Source organism: Nipponia nippon, unplaced genomic scaffold, assembly GCF_047370975.1.
Source record: "Nipponia nippon isolate SJK-2023a ecotype South Korea unplaced genomic scaffold, ASM4737097v1 scaffold_3, whole genome shotgun sequence".
Classification (NCBI taxonomy): domain Eukaryota; kingdom Metazoa; phylum Chordata; class Aves; order Pelecaniformes; family Threskiornithidae; genus Nipponia; species Nipponia nippon.
The window spans coordinates 111,886,847-111,910,775 of record NW_028262347.1 but is presented as its reverse complement, the minus strand read 5'-3'; the positions used below and the strand labels follow the sequence as shown (position 1 = coordinate 111,910,775).

General features: G+C 39.2%; 1 protein-coding gene across 4 annotated transcripts in view; it reads left to right on the top strand.

The window, feature by feature from the left end:
* Positions 1-23,929, top strand: part of SLF2 (SMC5/6 complex localization factor 2) — a 33,528-nt gene that overhangs the window by 2,792 nt on the left and 6,807 nt on the right. For 2 of the 4 annotated variants that reach the window (XM_087765576.1, XM_087765575.1), the window contains exons 2-17: positions 4,334-4,377; positions 4,846-5,540; positions 6,558-6,657; positions 7,906-9,062; positions 11,682-11,764; positions 12,743-12,859; positions 13,129-13,296; positions 15,121-15,223; positions 16,712-16,787; positions 18,549-18,690; positions 19,110-19,218; positions 20,385-20,561; positions 21,133-21,230; positions 21,950-22,037; positions 22,548-22,670; positions 23,491-23,568. In XM_087765576.1, coding sequence (XP_087621702.1) covers positions 4,334-4,377; positions 4,846-5,540; positions 6,558-6,657; positions 7,906-9,062; positions 11,682-11,764; positions 12,743-12,859; positions 13,129-13,296; positions 15,121-15,223; positions 16,712-16,787; positions 18,549-18,690; positions 19,110-19,218; positions 20,385-20,561; positions 21,133-21,230; positions 21,950-22,037; positions 22,548-22,670; positions 23,491-23,568 — 3,358 coding nt within the window. Of the gene's footprint in view, positions 1-110; positions 455-4,333; positions 4,378-4,845; positions 5,541-6,557; positions 6,658-7,905; positions 9,063-11,681; positions 11,765-12,742; positions 12,860-13,128; positions 13,297-15,120; positions 15,224-16,711; positions 16,788-18,548; positions 18,691-19,109; positions 19,219-20,384; positions 20,562-21,132; positions 21,231-21,949; positions 22,038-22,547; positions 22,671-23,490; positions 23,569-23,929 lie in introns of those variants that run through there. The other 2 variants (XM_087765579.1, XM_087765578.1) reach the window with 2 other exon arrangements.

Here is a 23,929-nt window from a genome sequence, read left to right as displayed (position 1 = left end):
CGCCCGGCGGGGCGCCCCTCGGTTCCCGGCCTGCAGCGCGCCTCCGGCAGGGGGCGCCCCCGGCGGGCGGCTCCCGGCGTGCAGCGGGGCGGGCGGAGGGGCTGGCGCCATGGCCCGGGGCCGGGGCCGGGGCCGCTCCGCGGGAGCCTCAGGGTGCTGTTCCCAGCTCCGGCCTTTCCCCCCCCGGCCAGGCTGGGCAGAGCGGGGGGTGAGGCCGTCCGGCAGCACGGCGGTGCGCCAGTGGCCGGGGGCGGCCGGTGCCCACCTCATCCGTACTCGCACCGCCGGGCGTTCCGGCCCCGATGCGCTGGCCCGTGTTTTCGTGTGGTGCTGGTAGTTTGTTGGCCACGGGGAAAGGCGCCTGGTAGCCAGGCAACCTGGCGGCATGCAAACAAACTGAGGAAGTTGTCTGGCCAAGTACTGACTAGCATCTGCAGCACATCATTCAAAATCCGTGAGTCCTCCTGCGTGTGTCCATACGTCCTCCCGCCTTATGGCTTGGTGTTCGTTAGCAAGTCTACCTGTAGAGCTCAGTAGGCTTCAGCAGTGTGGCCCTATGGAGAGCTTCAGTTGGCATTGATTCAGCTCTCGAGCCTGTTCCAGCTGTGAACTGTACAGCCAACAGTGCTGGAGGACAAGGTCTCCACTGAAGGCACTGGCGGTCAATGACAGCTTCTAGACATGATGAACCTGTCTGCCAACTAGAAATCCAAATTCTGTCAAAGACTTGATGAGGCTTTTCAGAGGCTGCCGAGTTAAATAAGTTTTGTTTCTTGCAGTATGAGGCAAGTGATAATTTTCTTATGCCGTTAGCAGCACCTTACTTTGTTCATTTCTGCTGATCCTCTTTTTTGATAGCCCTGACATTTGAAGGAAAGGGAGAAGGTAAAAGTTCAGTTCTTTTTCTGTGTTGTTTTGTGCCCAAGAAAGTGAAACTACTCTGTGTTTTGGTTTTGCTGCGGTCATCTAAAAGACCATTGTGAAGTTTTAGGTGCGACTTTCTTTTCTGGGTTTGGTTTTTTGTTGTTATTTCTACAGTGCTTTTCAAGATGCCCCATTCTGTCAAAGATTTATTTACATTTTATAGTTTATTTCTATTTGTGTGGCTTTGCTTTGTCTGAGCTATTGCTCGTGTTTCCGGCACAGATTTTTTAAAAGTGTAGTTTTTATGCAGTCAGAGATAACCACTGATATGGCTGTAAACACTAGTTACTTTTAAAAGAATACTCAGGGGGTTGTCTTTTTAAACAAGTAAAAGAATTTCCTCCCTTGCTCTTTCATGCCGGTTGTGCCCTTAATTTTGAAAGACCTGAAGGGTCTGTTAGGTGCATCTGCTGGCTCCATGGCTTTTTTCTTTGTTAAGCGAGATCATGTATTTATGGGTTTTGCTTTTTCTTATCTGCGTTTTTTAGTGGTCTCCCTGGTGTCTCAGTTAAGATGAGATTTCAGAAAAAATGGTGGAATAATTTTTAGTGGGGATAAATATGTTTTGCTGAATTTATATATTTCGCTGAAAAGCGTTAACCAGAGCTATGGAGTTGTTGACAAAGATACATTAAACAACTGTGACTTTCATGTCAGGTAAAAAAAGAGTGAAAACCAGTAATTATTGTTGCTTCATCAGTTCTTCATTCTTTTAGGGCTGATTATTTGACCTCTTATTAAAATAATAGTGGAAGTACTCCTGTGAATAGTTTGTGAACAGTTATAGTCCTGTTCACATAGAAAATCACATGTTCTTTTTGTACTTTCATAGCTATGAAAAGCAGGTTGGAAAGCCCGGTACTTTCTCGTGTTGCTCCTTGTACTGTGTTACGTGCTTTCTTTTTTTTTTTTCACCCTTGGTTTTGTTTGAAGTTTCTAGTACACTTCCTTGTCTGAGGCACAATACAGCACTCGGGAAATTATTATTCTATTTTTGTTGGACAGTTCCTATCCCTTGTTCTTCTGAAAAGCAGTAGAATGCAAAGTAGAAAATGTCAGTGGATGACTGCTTTAAAACAAATAGTCTAAGACAAATCACTCTCCATTCAAGTTTAAACTTCACGCCCTTTTTTTTAGCAGCAGTGCCTCCATTCTCTCAGTTATGTTGTACAAGGCTTTGTGTAATTACGGAACGAACATGAATTTTGTTACAAAGCTCTTGCATTTAGAATAAAAGACAGCAAAAAGATACAGTGAGAGAGCGAATGTGGGAGGGAGATAAGCAGTCGCTTGAGATGCGCGGTTGCGGAAGGAAGAAGATAGCAGAAGGCTTTGGTTTTGGTTTTGGTTTGTCTTCAAGGTTCAAGTGCGGAGAGGAATCTGAGAGGTAACTGAAGATGAGATTTGGATTGCTGACAGTGGTTGGTATCGCAGATGGGGCTTTAACCTGGAAGGAAGAAGTACCGTTGCTTAGTTAGGAAAATAGGAGGGTTTTGGAAAGACAGGCAGTGCAGGAAGCTGTGGGCAGGGGATGATTTTGCAGCTGTGGGAGCTGTCACAAGCAAGCATTGGGAGTGTCCTGAGGAATGTGAGGAGGACAGCGCCTTGCTGAGAGAGGGGGAGGTCAGGGTGTCAGAGTGGGAGGTGGTCTAGGGCAGAAAGAAAAATCAGTCAGTAACAGCAGTAACAGTGAATAAACTTGCAAATTTAGCCTTTTGATTCTTGCGTTGAACTGAAATTTGGGGACGCTGTTGCTTCAGCACGTGGGAAGAATGGGTGTATTTTGGCCTACATCAGATTAAGCTGGGACAGGTTGGAGGCAAGTAGTCTTTGACAAGTAGTTTTTCTGCTCTCTTTGGTAAGCCAAAAAGACAGTTTTATGCACTCACATGTTCTTATTACAGGTGGCTTTTTGCTGAGTTACGGTATACTCAAACATCACTGCTTGCCAGTAGCCCGATTAAAGAAGTATCAATGCATTATAAACAGCTTTTTGTATTTGCGTAGGTGCTAAAAATGCGGAAGCCATGTAGAAAATGCAAAAGTGAAAGTAACAGGTGTACGGAAAGATTCAAAATTAAATCCAAGTTTAGTTTGAACAAGTGGGCAGTGGGTTCTTCTGGCCTGAACTTCAGAAATGGTTATTAAGTCTGTGAAAGCGCAGTCGTGTATGGATGCTTGAATACATTAGCTTAGAATCTGGAATAAATAAGTTACTGTCTGTGTAACAGTGATTACAAAGGCAAAAAGATATAGCTTTGTTTTGGAAGGCACAGAAAGATTATAAAAGGTCAAAGAAGCTCTTAAACAAATCTGTATTATTCTTGCTTTCTCACAGCAATATCTTGCTGGAACTTGAAGAGAAACTTCCAAAACAGGCAGAAGTATAACCTTGAAGTCGTTAGTAAACTTCCTTGCTATGTGGGTGAAGATGAAGATAGCAAGTTCATAGTTCTTGCAGTGTTTTAATGTTCAAATTGTACTTTACTCAGACAATCTGCCCATTTTTAGAAGTGACATTCTCTCACGAAGAAATGCCTTGGTGTTCTCACATCCTACTTACTCTTGCCAGGGAAAATACCTCTGATTTAAAGCTATTAATAATCTTGTTGTGTACGTGTAAAAATAAGGTGGTTGTAGACTGCTGTTCCTGTTAGAAGCCAGGAGATGCCCGTACTGTGTGCTGGGAGGGATGCCACTGACACGTTTGTTAAGGGGCAGTGCTGGTACAAGTTCCTGCTGAGAAGTCTGGTAACAGTGCGGATAGGAGTTTGCATCCCAGCCTGGCACCAGATGTGTGAAAAAGCAACAAACAGTGGTGCACAAAGGCTTTTGGACAACAGGGAGAAAGTTACAGGATTAGCTGAACTTTACAACTTGCAGCTAGAACTTTGTGGTTAGACTTGGTTGCAACTAATAATGCATTAAGAGGGTTTGGTCACTGATGGTATTGATAAGGCCAGCTGCTTACCACTATAACACCTTAAAAAAAATTATAGTAGGAATTATCAGCTCAAAGTGTTGACAGTGGAGATGGGGAGGTTGTCAACACCATCACATAAGGTACTGGTGAGGTCTCATCTGGAATATGGGATACAGGTGAGGTCAGTCCCATTTAAGGAAGCTTGGTTTAAGCTGGAAGGGTGGTTAAGACTTACTGGGATGATAAAGGAAACAGTCTGAGTGAGGAAACTGATAGGTTGGCTTCATTAGCAAAGCAGAGTGAAGGCTAGAAAGCAATGAGGAGGATGATGACCTATCAGAAAGAGCTATCAGAAATAAGAGCTGCTCACACTAAAAAAAAACAACCTGTAGAAATAACTTACAGCCTTTTAGTTTTATCAGTGTTCACTGTATGGGTATTTAGGTATTGTTCTTTTAAAAAGATAAAGTTATGTTTTCTCTTCAGAAACCACGCCATTACAGAGTTCTTCAAACCAGTTTTAAACCAAGGTAAATATATGTTTTTTTAAATGGAATATATTTCTATGAGTTTTAATTATATAAGGGTGCAGAAGTATAGTCCAATCTCATTCCAAATTGGAGCAGCAATATAAGGAGTATAGCTTACCAAGTATGTCAAACTGAGCACTTTTAAATTTTTTTTCCTAATAATATAACTGAAAATGTTAATTTTTTATTAAAATTAATTTCTTTAAATAGCGATGTAATTATTATTTCAAGTTATTGTTTTATGGTTAAGCTAGGTTGTTTATAACAACTGAAGCTGTAACATAGATCATGCAATTCTTTTATATGAAATAAAGTGCATGGCACTAGCAAAACTAAATGATTAAGTAGATTCATTTTGGATTGCATGTGAGAGATAAAATATCAAGTAATAGTAATATAGTCCAATAAGATATTTTTTTTCCCCAATATTGTGATTGTGAATAATTTGTCTTTTCTTTTCTCTCTTAGACCTTGGCCATAAAGACAGAACTGTGTTGTGTTCACCAGACAGAGGAAATGTAAAAGATGCAGGAATCGGACTGTCAGTTTTATGCGCTGAACGTTTTGAAAAGAAAATATCCTCTCCAAAGAAGGTCAGAAGAAAAAAGATGCCAGACCAAACACCAAACACAAGTCCTGTGGTAGATGCCTTTCGGAGAGGAATTAAGAAGAAAAAGGACAGTGTAAACATTTTAGAGAATGGCAGAGCATGCAAGGCACTGGATTCATTGTACCCAAAAGTTGTGATTCAAAAACTCCTTATTACTGCAGGGTCTCGCAGCTGTTTCTTGGCCAAGTCAGAACAGGGAAGAAATGAGAAGTCTCTGGGTGTAACAAGAGCACCCTTGTCTTGTGGAAATAGTTGGGAACAGAAAACTGACTGTATGGATCTGGAAGACACTAGTTCAGACTCGGACAAATGGGTTTCATCATCAGAAGCTGATTCTCGAAAAGCCTCTGCTAGAAGTAATGTCACTGCGAACAACGCATCTCTGTGCCAAAACCCAGGGCTTCCCATGAAATTGTCCTGCACTCCAACTGACGCTGAATTTAGGTTGTCACCAGAAGCTCTCCGCAGAGAAAGGAAGCGGAAGAAACGTAAAATGAAACAATCTAAGCCACATCCTGTAAAGCCGTTCTCAGGAACAAGTCTATCACATCAGGTGTGTTTAAAAGGGTCGCTAAAGGTGGAAATTGGTGACCCATTGTGCATGTGGTTTTTTGTTGCTGTTTTTGTTTTTTCTTTTGCAATGTAGGATGAGATTCTTGGTGCTGTCTTTTTTCAGATGTAACAAAAGTTTATGCTCTTTTGCTATTCCTTTGTAAATCTTAGGTCATGGTTGGGTAAGCTGATTCTTAACTATTTTACAATAAATGAGAAATCCTTTTTCAAATGCAGAGATGTTCCGCGTTAGATGCAAGCATGAAAATGGAATGGAAGTTGTAACTTTAAATTGTATTTTGTAGAGAAAATGTCTTTATTATCTTAAATGTCTTATAACCTTGTGTTTTCTTACATTGTAGGGTAGGGAACAGCCCGGCAAATTTGTGCTAGTTTGAAGTTGCAGTTAATAGCAGTTCAGATTTATGCACTTAAGCCACAGTATTTAGATAGATGTGGGAGTGGTCCTGTTAAGTATGTAGTATTTCATTACAGGTTGCATTATGTTCACTTTTTTACCAACCAAGAAAACCCTTTAAAAGGTTACTTGCAAGGAAGATCATTATGTGTCCCTCCATAATGTGTTATGAATGGAACGAAAAAGATTGTTTAGCTTGCGTTTCCTTTTCGCCTTGGCACCCCTCCCTGTGTATTTGCTTGTCTGTGCTTTCTGTCATTTTGTTATTTAAGTTTCTAATGACTTGTTTGAAGAAAGCCAGCTGGGCTATGTTGCCATATAGCCCAGGGACGCAAGTGGCTAATGGCCCTAGAAGCGGAGAGATTTAGAACCAGAGGCCAATCTGAAGAAAAGATATAAAATTTGGGTTGTGGAGAGTCCTTTTGTTGAGATCTTTGCAGCTGTGTTTTACGTTTGTCTTGAAATGAAGTATATTGCCATATTTCTGGGGATGTGTGGAACTGAGTCTGTGCTGGATTCAACGTTTGGCTCAAGATGTCAACATCCTGGTTTTGAAAACTATGCAATTAACTTTTTTGTTTTCTCCATCTTTATTTTTAGGGAAATGGATGTCCTTTAAGAAAAATACCACATTCTGGTTCAAGGGAGACTGCCTCAGGTAGAAGCAGTGCTGATAATATGGAATTAATTAAACAATCAGGTTCATCACTTAGTGTCTCTTCTTAATGGCTTTTTTTTCTAGAAGTTATGTTTTTCTGTTTTCTCTCTCTCAAAAAAAAAATTACTGCTGTATAGTCGAGGTTATTTCTAATATATGGCAAGCTTGAAGAGGTTTAAAATTTGGGAGTTTAGTGAAAAAGAGGTTGTTTGTAACTTAAGTCATGATATTTCTTTGTCTTAAACCCTTAATCCCTAATTATTTTTATGGTTTCTCTTGCGTTTTGGAAAATCCACATTTACTGTGGTAGTTAACAAATTTTGCCTTTCAGCTTAATCCAGAAAGAACATCCTTGTTGAACAGAACACTAAAGTTTAGCTGGTATTCTTGTTGCTTTTTGTCCCTTTTAACCACATAATTTTGTTCTACAGTAGGTAGAACTGATTATAAAAAGCTCACGTGAATAGAAGCTTGAGCTAGGTCAGTGGGATGATCAAAAAAAAAAAAAAGAGGGGGGCAAAACAAGAAGAGTATTCAGTATTCCCATGTTGTGGGTCCAGGGCTGTGTAAACCTGTCAGACTCTCCGCTGCTATGCTTCACTTTCTGCCTGTGCTAGCACTGGGACTTGGCCAGCAGTGCGAGGAGCTGATCTGGCTGAAAATTGAGTTGGGAAGTTCTCAGCCACGTCAGCTCCATGCAGTAGCTTGCCGTGAAGTGTCCAGGTGCCAGTGCCAGCTTAAGGCAGGAAGCAGAAAAGCGTGGTGAGGGAGGTGGGCTCTGGTGCCATAGAACCATAGGCTGGAAACAGATTTCTTGATATTCTGAATGCTTTTTATGAGCACTGTTAAAATTATTGCAGTATTTCCAAAATACTTTTCATAATGTTCATTATTTATAACCATTATATGTAATTACTGAAACATTCTTCCAGTCCCATACCTCGGCTGGGCTATTGGCTGTTTCCAAAGACTGATTAATTCTAGTGTATAGTAAAAGTGTTCTGCGGTGGCTACTGAGCTGCTTTAAAATAAAAGGATTTAATTTCATTTCCAAGTTAGTTACAATAATAACGTAGCAGTACCGTATCAGATAAATCTTAATTGTGGTCCACTGTGTTCAAGCAGAATGGAAGTATTGTAGTTCCTGATGAAAATTTCAGTCATAGTTGACTTAAAAACAGAAGTTATTTTTTTAAAGGGTAAGCTGTTACAGTTTTGAATTTTTGTTGTTAGTATTATTTTTTTTAAATGTGAGAACAGTGGTTTACTTTTTTCTTGAATGCTTCATAGATGACCTATCTCAACCAAAGCCAAAGCAGGTTTCAAAACATGAGGCATCTTCTCCAAACGCACTGAGGACATCATCTGAGATAGCTGCTGGTATGCAGAAGAGTCAGTCTGTTCCTTCACACTGCCTTAGACTTAAGATGTCTTCTGGGCAATCCAAACAAATAGACTTTCCTGGGAAAAGAAAACACGCTGCCATGAGTGTGGATGCAGATAGCTCAAATCAATCTGAATTATCAAGTTTGAATGACCCTGCTTTTAGTAGGTCATCTGCAAAATGCAAAAATAAGAGGTCTGACTTTGTAAAAAACATCCTTTTAAAGTCTACTTGTGGTGATGTTCTGCAACTAATGGAGGCTGCTGCTCTACCTAGACATGATTCTGCTCTTCCAGAGGAATACCTCAACTCAAGTGATGAAAATGAGAAGAATAATTGCTCCTCTGTAGGTTTGTCGTCTTCATATTCTGTGCACAGTCCTGGTAAAAATAACCACGTTTCTGTTGTGGATACCAAAGACAATCAATTGCAGGTGGCTAACTCATGCTTTTTCTTGGAAAAGTCCCTTCCTTCTCCTCAGGAAAAAAGTACTGTGTTGCCTTCTTTCCACCACTTAACACAAACAAAAGGTGCAGACCCTCATCTCCAGAATGCTGGCTTATCTCAGGTATTGGATGCTCAGGAGGAGCAAGATGGGAAAAGACCAGAAAGACGTGCACACAGTAAAACTTACAATGTTCAACCTAGCAACAGTTTTTCAAAGACAAAAAACACGACTTCAGAAAATGCTTCTGATTCTTGTTCAATGGAAGGTTCTGGGAAACCTGCACTCTCAGAAGAGACTGGTGAAAGTGTTCCGCGTTTGTTGCCTTTTAAAGAAGGCTGCATGGACAGCGGCCATATGTCTTCACAACTCTCAGGCGAGTCAAAAGTGGAAAGCACCTGTACAGACAAGTCCAAGTTGAATGGAAAAGCAAAAAGCATCTTTGATAGTGAAGATGAGAGTTTGGAATGCAGTCTAGATGATGATGATGATGATGATGTATTCATGCCACTGCAAGAAATTCTGTCTTCAAGTCCCAAGCCAGAGGCAGGAACCCTGGAAGAATCTTGTCTTGACAGTTTTTCTCAGGACACTGTGACTCCATTACTGAAGCTTCACGTAAGTGGCTAAAAACCAAAAAAAGCGTTGCATCAGCTTTGTTATATTGTATTTTTGATATGATTTTTTTCCTTTATTCATAATTCATGAAAACACAGAGTTATTTGCCTGCAAAACTGGTTGCTCAGCTTACTTAAGCGTCCTGTGCTGTACAGTGCAATGTAGTCAGAGAAAGGGTGCTTGTTACTATGCTTGCTCTTGGAACGGCTGAAAGATGGTTTGTGCAGATGGATTGCATTAGCTGTATGCCTTCTGGTGGCTTTTAGGAGTTCCGTTTTTGCTTTTTTGCCCTAAAGTAAAAGGCAGGAGGTTACATTTAGAAGATGCGTGGGATCTAATGTTTTCATTTTCCTGATCAGGTAACATTTTTGAGAGTTGAAGTTAGCTAGAGGCAATTGATCTATCTGTTGAGATCTGTGTGTTAGACTTGAGTTATATATCCTTGTCACAGTCTATGATTGTCAGAAATCTGTGTACAAGTTCTTGATCCGTAAGTGTGATGTTTTCTTTGAGGCTGAATTTCATGGAAATTGGAAGTATTTTAGAAAGGATTTCAAAAAGCTGAATGACTTCTCACAACGGATGATAGAAGTGTTTGAATCCCAGTTTACAAGATATTATGGTGAATTGATCTGTGTTTTTAAATTGATCTGTGGGGGTTTTTTTGTTAGCCTATTTGTTCAATAACAGCTTGTCAAATAAGTTGTGATTTTGAAGTTTATTGTAAAATAATGGTTTAATTAGGAAGATCCTGCAGTAGGACTTAGTGTGGCCTGGACAGCTGACCCCAGGTGACTGAAGGGGTATATTCCCTGCCACATAGTGTTGTGCTTAGCAATAAAGACAAAGCAGAGGGAGCTGGTCTGGCATGTAGCCATTCCTCGGAGTCTAGCTGGGCATCCTTCTGCTTGTGGGAGGTGCTGAGTGATTGCCTTTGCATCACTTTTTCTTCTCCCCCTCACTCCCCCTTCCTTCACTTATTAAACTGTCTTCATCTCGACCCGTGACTTTTCTCGCTTTTGCTCTTCTTGTTCGCTCCCTTGCACCACTGGGAGGGGAACTGAACAAGCTGTGTGCTGCTTAGCTGCTGGCTGGGGTCAGCCCACCACTGTTTCCTGCAGTAGAAAACAAACCTGCGGTTAGCAGAATACCTGTGTAAATACTCTTCTACTTGTCGTCTCCTGTTTTTAAATCTCTGAAATGGTTTATTTGATAACTGAGTTTCTCTTAAAGAGTATCTCTGTAGGCAGATATGGAACAGGCATAATTATTTTACTGCTCCTTATCCATTAGTTACGCAAGCACAATATAGATCAGACTTCTGTGGTTACGTACGTATTCCACCATCTTAACCAACATGTCTATGTAATTAATGGTTAAGACTGATAAACAGATGCAGCCTAGATCAAATGTTTGTGGAACGTGAATGTGACCACAACATTTGGCCTTTCCTGTTTCTGCATAATTACTGGCCAAGTAAGACAAAACAGTTAAGAACTGTCCCAAAATTTCCATGACCATGGTTTTTGCATATACTAGCATTCTTCTCTTGTCTTGTAAGAAGGGGCGTATGTGCACATTGGAATAAAGTCTTGATTCCTCAGTTCAAAAGTTGTTTTAAGCATATTAATTTCCCACGAGATTTCCCTCCCAAAGACGTGCTGCTTGTTACATTTGAAAGATATCTCTGAATACCAAAAATTAACGCTGTATTAACTGGCTTTTTTATTAGCAGGTGGGCACTAACTACTTAAACTAACTTCTTTTACCTTCGGGTAATAGAAAATCCCCAAAGAGAGCGTATGCTCTTAGTGAGTTGTGTTCTCCTAAAATGAAGGAGCTTATAGGAAGAAGCTTTGTCACTCGTAAGAGGCTTGCTATTTAAGAAGGCAGCGTCAGGAGGGCACTGCCTGTCTGAAGAACTGAATCGTGGCCATAAAAGATTTCAAATCTGTGTTGTCTGCTACTAGCTGAATAAAACACTGGCTACTGAAAAACAAACTAATTTTGCTAGGGGTTAAGACTTTCTTTGTGCGTTGTTTTGGTTTTTAATTCTATTTATTAGCTCCTTAATTTGGGTTTGTATTAGGATTTTGATTGGAAGCTTTGTTTTGCCTGATGATTGTGGAGGTGATTTAGCAAACGCTGGTGCTTTGCCCCCTAGGGACTCCTGAAAGTAACAAAGAGGTACTGAATCATTTTTGGAGTTTCTGGTCTCATGCAAGAGAATGGGTATTCCCCCAGGGTCTCAGTGGATGACAATAATAAAGCTGTGAGGTAAAAGGCTTCTGATGCTAATGCTCTTTGTGAAGGTTAGCTGGAGGTCAGCCCCAGGGAGAGACAGAGACTTGCTTTGCTGTTCAGATCCATTGTGAAGCACAGTTATTTCTAAATTAATCACTGAGAGAGATTTGACCATTATATAAAATTGTCAGGGGACTGAGAAACCTAAACTGTTAATCATCCTGTTTTTCAGGGTCTCCTTTGAGTTTTTATCTTCAGGTAAAATATCATTAAAATTGGAAGAGGTTTCTGTTTTGATGATGTTTATTATCTAACTGAATGAATTGATAGCTTGTGGTATTTTTTTTTTTTAATTTCTTACTGTTTCATTTACAGCTTTCTAAGCCTCCTGTTGTTAGCCAGGTGTCATATGTGAACAGCTTAGAACATCTCTTGAAAGAGAAAGAAGAATCTAAAAGGTTTGTTTCTTAAAGCTGCCTTGAAAAATTTGGGATGGAGTTGTAGAAGCTTATATTTACCTTGTCTCCCCGAAACTGATGGGATTTTGGGTAGCAGCAAGCTAAGCTTTGCCTGCTGGTGCCACCTACCTCTGACGGGACCTACAAGTGTGGCTTAACTGTAAAAGCTGAATGACAGGCTCCTTCCAAGCAGTAATGAGTGATTTGTGATACATCTGTCTGCTCCTCAAAGCTGGACTAAATTTACTGATGCCTTTGTTGTAGGTTACTGAGCCAGCTACCAGCTGCTCGTCAGGCATGAAATAGAAGTATTTATGTAGACTGACTGTACTAGTTTCTTCAAAGGCATTTGTAGCTCAGTTTTGGTTTCCGAAGTTGTGTATGTAGTTGTGTATGTGTGACTATCAGTATCTGAGTAGTTATGCAGTTCAGCGAACAGAACTAATGAGTGTTCTTGCAAGAGATCTTTTTGAGTAGAAAGTGTAACGTGGTGTATGTACTAATGGCAAGTGGTGGTGATGGGTATGTATGTGTGATTAACTGTTTTTATTAAAGACTCTGACCCTAGTAACTATGGGCTGACTGACTATGGAGCACTGAATACTCTTATACCTAAAACTACTTAACAAATAAAATACTAGTATGACGTTTAAAAAAAAATGTAAAAAATATCCAGAAGATGATTAAAAATTTTGTGCAGTTACACTCAGCCAACTTCTGACAGAATTTTTTGTATTTGTCTCTGACAATCTAGTGATTGATTGTGCTGTTGGAAATTCATTAGGCTTTGGGAAACATCCACTTTATATCTTGGAATAGCAAGATGCTTGGTTTTTGCACAGATGCAATGTCTCACGTGCTTTTGCCGTGTGTAATTGGCTGTTGATCTCTGGGTTCACATTCAGAGCTTAAATTTTGTTGTCTTCTGTTGTAAATATTAAATGGTGATGATATGTTCTGCTGCTACTGTTATTTCAGGGTAGATGAACTAGAAAAGCGGTTACAGGAAGACATGCAAGGAAGGGAAACTGATTCTTCAGATGGAGAAGATGAGGAGGATGCCAGTGGAGATGAAGATCTCTCAGAAGAGCATAGGTCCTTCCAAGTCCAAAACCAATTAAATCTAGTTCTTCACTTTTCTAGCCTTTTTTTCTAATGTCTCTCTTTCCATCAGTTGTTGTTAATATGTTTAATGTGAAACATTTTTGTTGTCTTTCGGGGTTGGGCACGTTTTCTTGAACATTACTGTATTTTAACAATTCAGCTTTCACATAAGGCTGATGTGTTCATCTGAAAATAACTGTCTCAGCCAGAAAATAGCCACTCGGTGTGTAAATTCATAAAAGCTATTTTGAATTTTACAGGGCATTTATAAAGAGATTTTCAGTAATAGCTCATGCCATACCTGACTACCACCCTGGAGAAAATATATTTGATTTATCAACCTCTGGGAAAATCTTCAATCAACATAACCTTGACTTGAGGAATTTTCATTTCATCCCTCAAAATCCTATAGAAAAGCTCCTTCTTAGGTAAGAATATCCTCTTCATCTGTTGTGTTTACTTGTATGATTTTCTTCAGTGTTAGCAGTTTTTAAGATAAAATCTTCGCATGCGAATGAGCTCTGTCTTACTAAGTAGGCAAGACTGACTTCCCTTTCCCTGGAATTCTCCTTTCCAGGTTGGCTTTACAGAACAGTGAATTGTTACTTGAAGCTTCCTTTTTTTCCTGTACTGGAATTCTTGAAAAAAAATTTAATATGAGACGTAAGAAAAAAAAATAGGTGTTCTGGCCTCTTCCATATTTCTCCTGTGTTGGGCTATCGTTGATAATCTGACTAGTTTGTGGAAGATAAATGCAGAAGTGAAACGTTACAATGAACAAAAGCTTAACTATCCCAAGACAGAAAGAGGACCTTTGTGGTGAACTCATTTGTGACCTACTAATGTTGCATTATGTCTGCAGAAAGACTTTTACATTTTTTTGTCCTAAATGGGCCTGGGACTTAGGGCTCCACTTAATGAGGATTGCAGAAAGTCACTATTTCTGACATCTGTTAGATTCAGTCACTGAGCTAGCAGTGTGTCTCTGTGTATACATACAACTGTTCTGTAACTCATACAAATCCCTTGTATTCTATATTTATGAGGCTGTCAGGCTACAAATAGCTGGACAGATTCTTGCCTAATACCGCAAGTGGAAATCCTGAAAAACTCTGGTTATTTCAGTTGATATTTTATTCCAAATTTGCATCAGTGAAACTGAGAGAATTCATTTAATCTTAAAGGATTTTGTATACACGTATATGTGCTCTTGTGGGTGTGAAGAGGAGGAGGATGGCCTCTCCTCGTCTATCGAGGAGGTGATGTTTGTGAAATACTCCTTTGCCTTCAGGCCTCTTTATTAATATGTTTTGAAGATCACAAGGATATAAGCTTCAAAAGTATCTTGTAAGTCAGTGACTGGAGGAATGGGAATTAAAAGAATCATCCCTTGCAGAAGGCAGTTCCGATTTGATTGCTTACACGTTCTGCCCAGTTGGCACAGCTGGCATGTATTGACTGTCCAGTTGGCTCGTGGATGTCTTCCTAGCCACTTGCTCACTCAGACAAGTAGAGGGTATATGGAGAAGTTAGGACACAGATCTCTCAACAGAGCTACCTGTTTTAGTAGATACTGAAAACAGAGCAGACTAAAGGAAGGGTGTGTGGGAAACGGGATAGCATTAATTCAGCTGCTTATGACATACCTGACTTTCAAAAGAAGACTAAAGCTAAAATAATTCGGTAATAAAAATGACACATTTTCTGTTCTTCCAACAGCTACTCTTTGCACCTCACAAATTTGCGCACTGAGATTAGACTGATTTTAATTGCTTTAGTTTGCCTCCAGACTCTTAATTTCAAAGATTATTTTAAAAATTTCAAAGAAAGCTTTTTCTCTTTTCTTCTAAAAGTGTTGAAAATGGTCATTGGACAGTAAAAAGTCTTATCCACTGGTCTCATTGAGCATAGCAGTCCATCTGTGTAGACAGGCATAATGGTTCATAGTACAATAGTGTAAATCAATGTTTGTTTGCAGCTATTATTATGTAATAATTCAAATGTTTCCAAATTTTATAGTATGGCATTCTGGAGAAAAAGATGGTTGTTCTAAATAACAAATAAGGTTTAATTACTATAGTACTTCATATAGGTAAGAGCGTAAGAATAATACCTGTTTTGGATGCTCAGATCTTTGTTTGCTGTTGATGATGATCTGAGGGGTGGCGAAGTTCTTAGGCTTTTGTGAAAGTATTGATTCAACCACTAATTGATTTTTCTCCTGTTTCCCCACCCCCATCTTTGTCTTACAGTTCTGGTGTAACACAGCAGCTTTCTTTAGCTATTAATGGTTTTCTAAGTTGTGCTTACAGTTGTATCTTGTGTCCCATACCAATTCTGAAGTGGCTTTTCCAGGTAAGGCTGTACTATTCATGCAGTTGTATTCTGTCCAGGTATAATATTCTTCCTGGAAGCCAGTTGTAGCAGGAATAATCAGAACAAGTTTGTGAATCTGTTGCGTTAGGTTAACAACTTCTAAATAAAAAAAACCCTATCTTTCTGTGTTCTGATTTGTTCTCCAGTCTGAAATAACTTTGATTGTCACTAGGGGTAAAACACTAGGGATAACTTTTCTCCACACTTTCTGAGTGACTGCAAAGCTGCACATGCCTGTGCATCTTCATATGTGTTACTGCATTTGAAAAGGGCACAGTACATGCTAGGTGAGAAGAGATTTCAGGATATAATAGTGTGGGCCAAATCACAAGCAAATGTTAATGTTATTTCCTTCCACCCTTAAAAAACAACAACAAAACCCCCCCAAACATGCTCCAGTTTGCAAAAGTACCATTTCTGCATATATCACTTTGTAAATCATCAGAGATGCCTGCATTATCGATAATATTCATTTGGAAAAAGTCGACGTGCACTATGGCTCAGGAAAAAGTCGAGCCATTCTAAAAGGAAGTGTGGTGGCTGCCTGCTTTCTAGATGTCTGTGTCCCTGTCTAAATCCCCAGGAATTTACATTGTTCTGTTACTCGCAAAAATGCCCCTTTCTGATCTGCATTCTTTTTTGTTTACTACATTCTAACCGTGCCTGAAACAAAAAAGAAAGCTGGACGACCACCTGTCAAATTGCATCCTGGGTCTGTTGACTGGCTTTCTGCTTTTGCCTAAAGGGAAACATGTTGCTCCTCCGTGTCCTTCCCTCCAGCCAGTAAAAAATTGCCTTCCACCCCTTCTGTGAGCCCTGGTGTTCCTCTAATAAGGAGGAAGTGTGAGCCAATTCAGCTCACTTACGGAGCAGGAAACTGCCCAGCACTTGGGGGAGAAAAAGAAGAGTTTTTTGCTGGGCTAGTGAAGTGCTCCAGGAAGCCTGAACTGTACTTTGTAGTCGTGTTTTTGTAGTTAAGAGTTCTATGAAAAAACTAAGAATTCATTGTTTTGGTTTAGTATTGCATATGTTCAACTTGCCCATGACTGGAAAAGGTTGTAGTGAACTCTGTTGCCCCTGCTCCTGATCAAGGAACTCGGCTTGCTCACAGATGCAAATGGGTTCCAAAGGGATACATGATACTTTCCATTCTCTTAACCCTCAGTACCTTCTTACGGACCAACAGATTCAGTGTGGGGTTACAGCATTCTGATATTGCAAATAATTCATTTAAAACTATTCATAGCATCTGTGCACTGCTTGAAATAATAAATATTCACAATATTCTGTTCTCCTTGGTGTATCTTGCTTTAGAGGCTTTGGAGTTCTTTCTTTTTCCTGTTACTGTTTCTTACTTTATTTTACCAAAGAGTTGTTTTTTGTTTTTTGTTTTTTTTTTTAATTAAAAGAAAACTGATGCCATTGTGCAACTTGGTGTTTGACATGTAGCATCTTTTCTCTCCACAGATGATGTCTGTTCATCCTGACTATTGTGTTTCCACCCAGATTTTAGACAGATTGATGGAGATAACACTAAAAAATGGTGAGTATTTGAAGAATGGGAAACTGACCACCTGATTGAAGGCATTTCCCTTCTGTTAAGTATAGAAAGGTATTGGGGAGGAAGTAAAAGGCACTGGCTCTGTTCTGTGATTCTGGCATGAACTTAGGCTCTTCTGGTACTTATGTAATGCACAAATGCTACGAGTTGGTCTTCACTGAGTGTGTGCAAGCTGTGCCACAGGATGTGGTCCTTGCAGGTATTTGCAAAGCAGTGCATCTGGTATAGAGCCTTTTAAACTTGCTTCTGTTATTTCACAAATAGAATTGACCTGAAGAGGAGACCAGTGTGCTCAAAAGTTTACTTTACTTTCCATCTTTTACTTTGGAAGATGCAGACATTCATTTCATAGCTTAAGGACTACAAGATGTTTTCCACGTAGTCATACCCAGTATGTAGCACTGCATAGTTTACCTTCCAGGTAAATGGCAAAAGTGAAAAGAATCGTACACCTGCACAAAAACACTTTCAAGGATCTGCTTCAGCCCACACTGCTGCTCGTGTCTTGTGTGTTTTGCTTTGCCTTCCTTCATCTGTACTCTCGAGTACTTCTCCAGTGCAAGTTCCTTTGTATGTTCTCCATGTCTTCGCTTTATTCAGATCCATCAAAACTCATTAATTCATTTAAGTCTGCCAGTTAACATCATTAAAGTAATGTGGTTCTCTTGAAGTACTTGCTCAGGTCTGTCCAAATTGTACCCCATACTTTGAATCTTGTTTGAAATCAGACTGTGAGCTGATGCGAGAGGGAATGTAGCCTCCTTTATTTTGTGCTTTGCTGGCATTAAGCTTGATTCTGAATGAACAGTTCAAGCTGATGAATTCAAAGAACTAAGGCTGGGAGAGATCCCAGCAGATCTCTGACCTCGGAGCAGGATCAAATAGGCTACAGTTGCTCCTGGCAAGTTGTCTAACCACTTTAAAATTGCCCACTGCATAGTCTTTAAACCATTCTGAGACATTCTGTTCCAGAGCTTAACTAAGGATGCATCTTTTTTGTTGTTGTTTTTTTACTGAACATTGAGACCTGAACCTGCAGTGTCTTGAGTGTTATGTTCCATTATATTTGTTTTTTTCCTTGCAAACTTAGCTCTAGGACACAAAATTGACCCAATTCAGAATTCTAGTAACTTCTGTCACTGTTTGGAAAACACTACATCTAGTTTGATGTTACTGTGCTAGTTTAATGTCCTATAGAGAATCCTCCGTACAGTTTGCAGACTTTCAGATACAAGTCATCATACAAATCAGTCCTTTTTGCAATGAGCATTGTTTCTTATTTCTGTCGAATAAATAAATTCCATCCGTTTAGCACTTCTGTTCTAGAAACGTTGCCTGTTTTCAAATCTTATTTGGCTCCACTTCCAGTCCTACTATGATAACACCCTCTTACCTGCACCTACACAGAAGGGTAATTTATGTATTCTCTTAAAAGTAAATATGCCTCCTTGCTTATTCTGCTGTTTGTGATGAAAGAGAGCTGTAAGGGATAATGAGTGGAATTTTAAAGTAATTCACCTGTTACGTAGGCAAGATATTTCTCTAGTGTTAAATACTGTGCTAGACTATTCCCCCCCTTGCCCTATCGTTCTGAAAATAAGCATATCGTTCAACATACCAGCTCTTCTGAGATGAGAGCTGGTAGAATTGATGCAGACTGCTGAGCTTATTTGTTTCCCTTAAAAGGAACTAATGCTGAGAACTAAATTTAAAACTAATCCATTCCATGTCTTTTACTTGTAGCTTCCATCAGTGATGAACAGTCTAAACCATGGATTCCTTCACTAGCTGATGTGTCAGCTGTTTTTGTCAATATGGGTGTTGCGTTTAGATCTCTCTTTCCATTGCAGCATCTTCAGCCCAACTTTAACGAGTGTGATATTTTGTAAGTGTTTTCCTTTTGATATTTATTGCTTAGATCCTGTGAAAGCAAGCCTTGTGCTTAGAATGTAGAATCAGAAGGTTCTCCTTTATTTCCCTTCCCTTCCATCAAGCCATGCTCTTCTTTAAATTCTCAGCTCAGGTCTTAATAAGAGTAAATAAGCCACAACTTCGAACAATGCCTGCCAGGTAAGGATTCAGCAAACCAGAGCGTTGTCCTTTGTCCTCCACGTTGTTGCCTAAATAGCTGGGCAAAATTGTAAGTAATTGGTCACAAGTTGAGATAGATGTGTGTGCTCTGTAACTCAGGATTGCTTTGATTTGAAGGCACAGGGTTTTTTTTTTCTTCAGTTTGATGTAAATAAGCCTTTGTGGGCTTGTAAATTGTTGATTTATTGCTCAGATTAGTGTCTCTCTTATTAGAAGTCAGATGCAAGAAACAGTGAGTAAACAACAACCAAGAGGAGACCTAACCTCTGCCAGTCCAGCCTTCTCCAGTCTACCAGAAAACAATTTAATTAATGTGATTAAGGTGAGATTTCGTGAGGGGGTATTTTTTGGGGGGTGGGGGTGGTGGGGCTTTTTGCTTTCTTTTGGTTTGTTTTTTTGTTTGTTTTGTTGTTTGTTTGTTTTGTTTTTTAGCAAAAACCCTGGTGTCTTAATCTAGTCCTGGGCATGTTTTGTGAGTAGATGCTATCCTGGGGTTTCAGCTTCACATTCAGCAGAGATTATTGCAGGCTTGTTGCAGGCTTTAGAGTTTCCTGACTTCCATTGGCTTCACTCACAGCTGCACAGTTCTGCCTCCCTTTTCCAGATGTGGCACTTTACCAAATGTCTTTGCTCCCTCGTGTAGAAGAAACTATCCATTTCTGTGTTCCAGTGGAAACGGGAAGGGGAGTTGATGTTGGGTGGTATGTTTTATGCTGCCTCAGAGCGCTGGTGCAGCTCTGAGGTACACTGTTAGTCCCTGTGCGGCACAAGGTGAATGAGGTGAGAGCTCATGGAGGGCAGGCGGAGCTGTGACTCTCCTGTGGAAGTGAGCTGTTAGATCCATGCACTGTGTCCCGTGAGACTGTAGGCTGAATAAGTGCTGCTCACACTTCACAAGTTCTCTGTGATTAAGGTTGTATGGTGAAAATACTGACTTTATAACTGATTTCAGAGTTCCTTGTGGAAGTACTCCTAACATCATTTCTTTAGAGATTCTTAACTATAAAATTACTTAGTTGAAGAGGAAGCACTCGGAGCATCTCCACTAGAGACAGAATACACAATCTTGATTAATTTGTGTTCTCATTTGCACACACATCCCATATTGTAAGTAACCCATGTGATAATACTTGGGTCGGGAAAAATCTCTTGCTTATGTTTTCAGTATTACCTGTGTATTTAGAAAGTCTATCAGTCTTTCAGTTAGATGAGGATCATCTGTGCAGTGGAGAAGGATCTTTCCTGCTCCTGTAGTGTCCAGGGAATATTGCCATTGTTCACAAGATGAGCCTTCAGAAGGTATTAAAAAAAAAAAAAAAAAAGAGTGCAGTTACTGGGAGATGGGGAGATGTTAGTACACAAGTGTGGCAAGAACAATATATCATTTGAGATGCATTGTAATGTGAGGGTGGAAAACTTAAGTTCTCATCATACTTTAAAACAAGCTAAACCGATTTCAGATTTTAATGTTTTTTATTTCTTTTAAAGTTTCTAGGTTTCTGTACAACAGTAATTCAAGGTGGATATACTGATCAAGATATATTGCTGCTGCTTCTATTGCTACTTAAAATAAGCTTGGAGAAACAGTTAAAGCAAATTCCTTTGGTGGATTTTCAGTGCCTTTTCATAACGCTTCTGATAAGTATCAAAGACTGGGATACAAAGGTAACTTCATAAATAATTTTCTTGTACTAGATTTATGAAACCGGAACTTAGTTCTCAAGAAACTTCTGGTTTGAAGTTCTCATTTTTTCTTGACATATCAGAAAAATACTGCTTGAAAATGTAATGTGAAAAAATTGGGAGCTTTGGATTTGTGTGAGATTTAGGAAGCGGGTGGGTAGACTGAGAGGGTTTTTGTCACGTGACATTATGCCTGCCTGTCCCCTTCTGCAAGGAGACTGTTGTATTGAACTTCATCTTATATTTACTAAAATAGCTGTATGTTTAAAATGGCTCTCTGAAAGAACGAAGAAGTGATTGCACCAAACTGATAAAATATCATTAAAAGCAATCTGATCTCAACTATCCTACTGTAAAATAGTATTTAGCAGGCTTAACTATGGGTGCAATGCAGAAATACCTTTATGCACATCATCTCTTATTAGATCAATTCCTTTTGACATTTGTGCTGTGTATGTTTCTAGGGAGTAGATGTGTACTCCTTTACAAATAAAACAAATGCCCACCATACCCGTTCTTCAGTTTGGGGATTTTTTTTGTTGTTCTTTTAAAGATGCCTGAGCTCTGCCTGGCAGTGAGTGAACTCTCCAGTCATCACCATAATCTCCTGTGGCTAGTTCAGCTGGTGCCTAGCTGGATAATACGTGGACGGTAATGACACTGTAACGTCAGAAATATGTAGTATCGTTAACAACTAATTTATTTGTATCATTAACAGCTGATTTATTTGTATAAGCTCAAAGTCTGATAAATGCAATAGGTATTACATGGTGCTTTAAAAAAAAAAAAGTATTTGGGTTTTCTCATATATTACAGATGTATATGCAATTCTTATTGTGTGTATATATAGCTTCTTGATCACCTCTGCTGTGGAAAAGGGTTATTTTACATTCTATGTGTAGTTTTCTGGGCTGCAGACTTCCTGATGCCCTATAGTAAAGAAACACTTAAAAACTTCAGATTCTGACATCCATCACCTACTCTTAATTCTTGTCTAAGTGACTAAAAAGTAAATTTTCTTTGGGTGATTCATGTCTGCTTTTAAGTGTCAATCTGTTACGAGTTTTGTATCTTTGAAATGAGTAAATTGTAACGTATCTGAGCAAGGAGAATGAATTGGGTCCTCAATTTCAGGCTTGGAGGCAAGCATCTAACAGTGTTACTTGTGCAGAAGAACAGCTGAAATGAGATAAGGGTACTTATATTTTACTAGCCTTTTTCTAGTTTAATAGCACCTATATTCAGAAAATCTAATTTAATAGTTGTAGGCAAGTTTATGTCTAAGGAAGCCATGCATAGCCTCATACACTTTGTAGAAACTGTAGATTTAAGAAATTCTCTGGGAAATAATTTTCTTAATTGTTTTTCAGGGAAGTAAGAAGACGTCTTAGCCTAGTGATAATTTCAAAGCTTCTTAATAAAAAGGATATAGAAATACCTGATGACAGTGACAAGCAGGTACTGCATATATGTGTTGTGTGTGTATAATTTGAGAGTTTAGAAAGCATGTATATTATTGTGTTCGGGTTTTATGTTTTAATAATGTAGGCCTATTTTCAAGAACCTTGCAAAATGACCAGTTAGTAATTTTTAGTTTAGGTTAGTATTAAAAGTATATTTGCAACATGTGTAACCTGAGTGTTCTGCAGCTTGTAAGTGCAGTATTGTTTATCTGCCTAAACATTCATTTTGGACGTTGGAAAGAGGTTTACACCTCTTTCAGTCTTCCTTTTGTGTTCATGTAGAGTCACTCTTTGTTTTCGTAGGGCTGATCTTTTATTGAGGCAATGTACAAATGCTTTAGTTTGTGAATAGTCAAAAATTACCTAAAGCATGAAAACTTCCATTTTAATTAAAAATCCCTTTTATGTTCTTGTCTTAGTGGACAAATAATAGTGTAGTGGCACTCGGTTTCCAATTTTCTGTTGCCAGTAAACCAGTCCAATTCATTAATGTTTGTATCTGTAGATGTCTCTTCTGCATCAGTTTCTGGTGTACATGAAACCTTCTAATCTACTAAAGAAGATGGGAGAAGGACTGGAGCAGCAGAATGCCGATGGAGACCACCTTGATACAGAACTAGAACAGGAGGTACATAGCTGATAGTGCTTTTTTGCATTGGTCTTTTTATCCATCTTCTACAATTTTGAGAATGTTTCTTTTAATTCTGTTAACTGAGGGCAGTTCTGTACGTGGAACTGTGTGTACACTATTTTGTTGCTGTTCATCTGTATAATTAAAATACTACTCGTGTTCAATTTTGATTATAGTCATGGAGGAAGGAAAGAAGTAGCATGTGATGGAGGAAGCTGTATTAGGCTGTTTTACAAACAGGGAAATCCATCAGATTTTCTGAATGGCTAAGTCACATGGACGTCATGAGTCCTGTCCTCTGTAATCGGAGGACCATCCTCTCTTCCTTCTGATGTAACCAGTGGAAGCTGATGCTGAGCCAGACCTTCGCCTGCAGGCTTCAAAAAGAGATTTATGAATCTTTTATGAACCTTTTCTCATAAAGAAATATTAGAAAGATTTACTATTTCCATTCATCCAAAAATTGAATATTGGTTTGGTTATTTGCATCTATCATGGAATCTCTTAGCAAGCATTTTGATCTGGATGTAGATGATGGGAAAATAAAGCCAACTGCTGAATTTAATTTTCAGTAATTAAAACTACAGAAAGTTTTTTATGTTACTTAGGTAACATAAAACAGTGTAATACTGTTTTAAAATGTTTCTAACATATGAATGTACTGTTTCAAATCAGTTATTTAGGCAAATGTGTAGACATACTTGTCCATTGATCTGGCTGTTGGAAAAATCATTCCAGAAAGCAAAGATAGTGCCGTATCTAGATGTGAAGAGGTATGATTGTGCTTTGACAGCTAAAGCTCTTGATTTCTCTCCAGGTATACTACCTAATCTACATCCTCCTTCATCTAGTCAGTGAAGCTAGTTTCTTTGATGTTGTAAATTCTAATCAAAGGGTAAGTAACTTCAGTGGCTCGGTCTTTAGATTTTAGAAGACTGCTTATCATGCATACTTGGTCTATTTTGGTAAGAGCTATCATGTGATAGAAGATCACCAGTGGCTAATAACACTGGGGGAGACTTTTGTTCCGGGGCAAAGTAAATGCAGAAGAGCTTTCTCTGCACTTACTGCAGAGAAAGAAACCTCTTCTGCATTTCTGCAAATTGAACTACCTTAAAATGTAAGGCCGTGGATCAGCAGAAATTTATTTTGTTAGTCTTTCTCAGAAAGTGCAATGATCCTATGAATTTTTGAAGTAGGGTTGAAATTTTTCAGTCTAGAAGAAAACCACTTTGAAAATATGCAGTAAAATACGT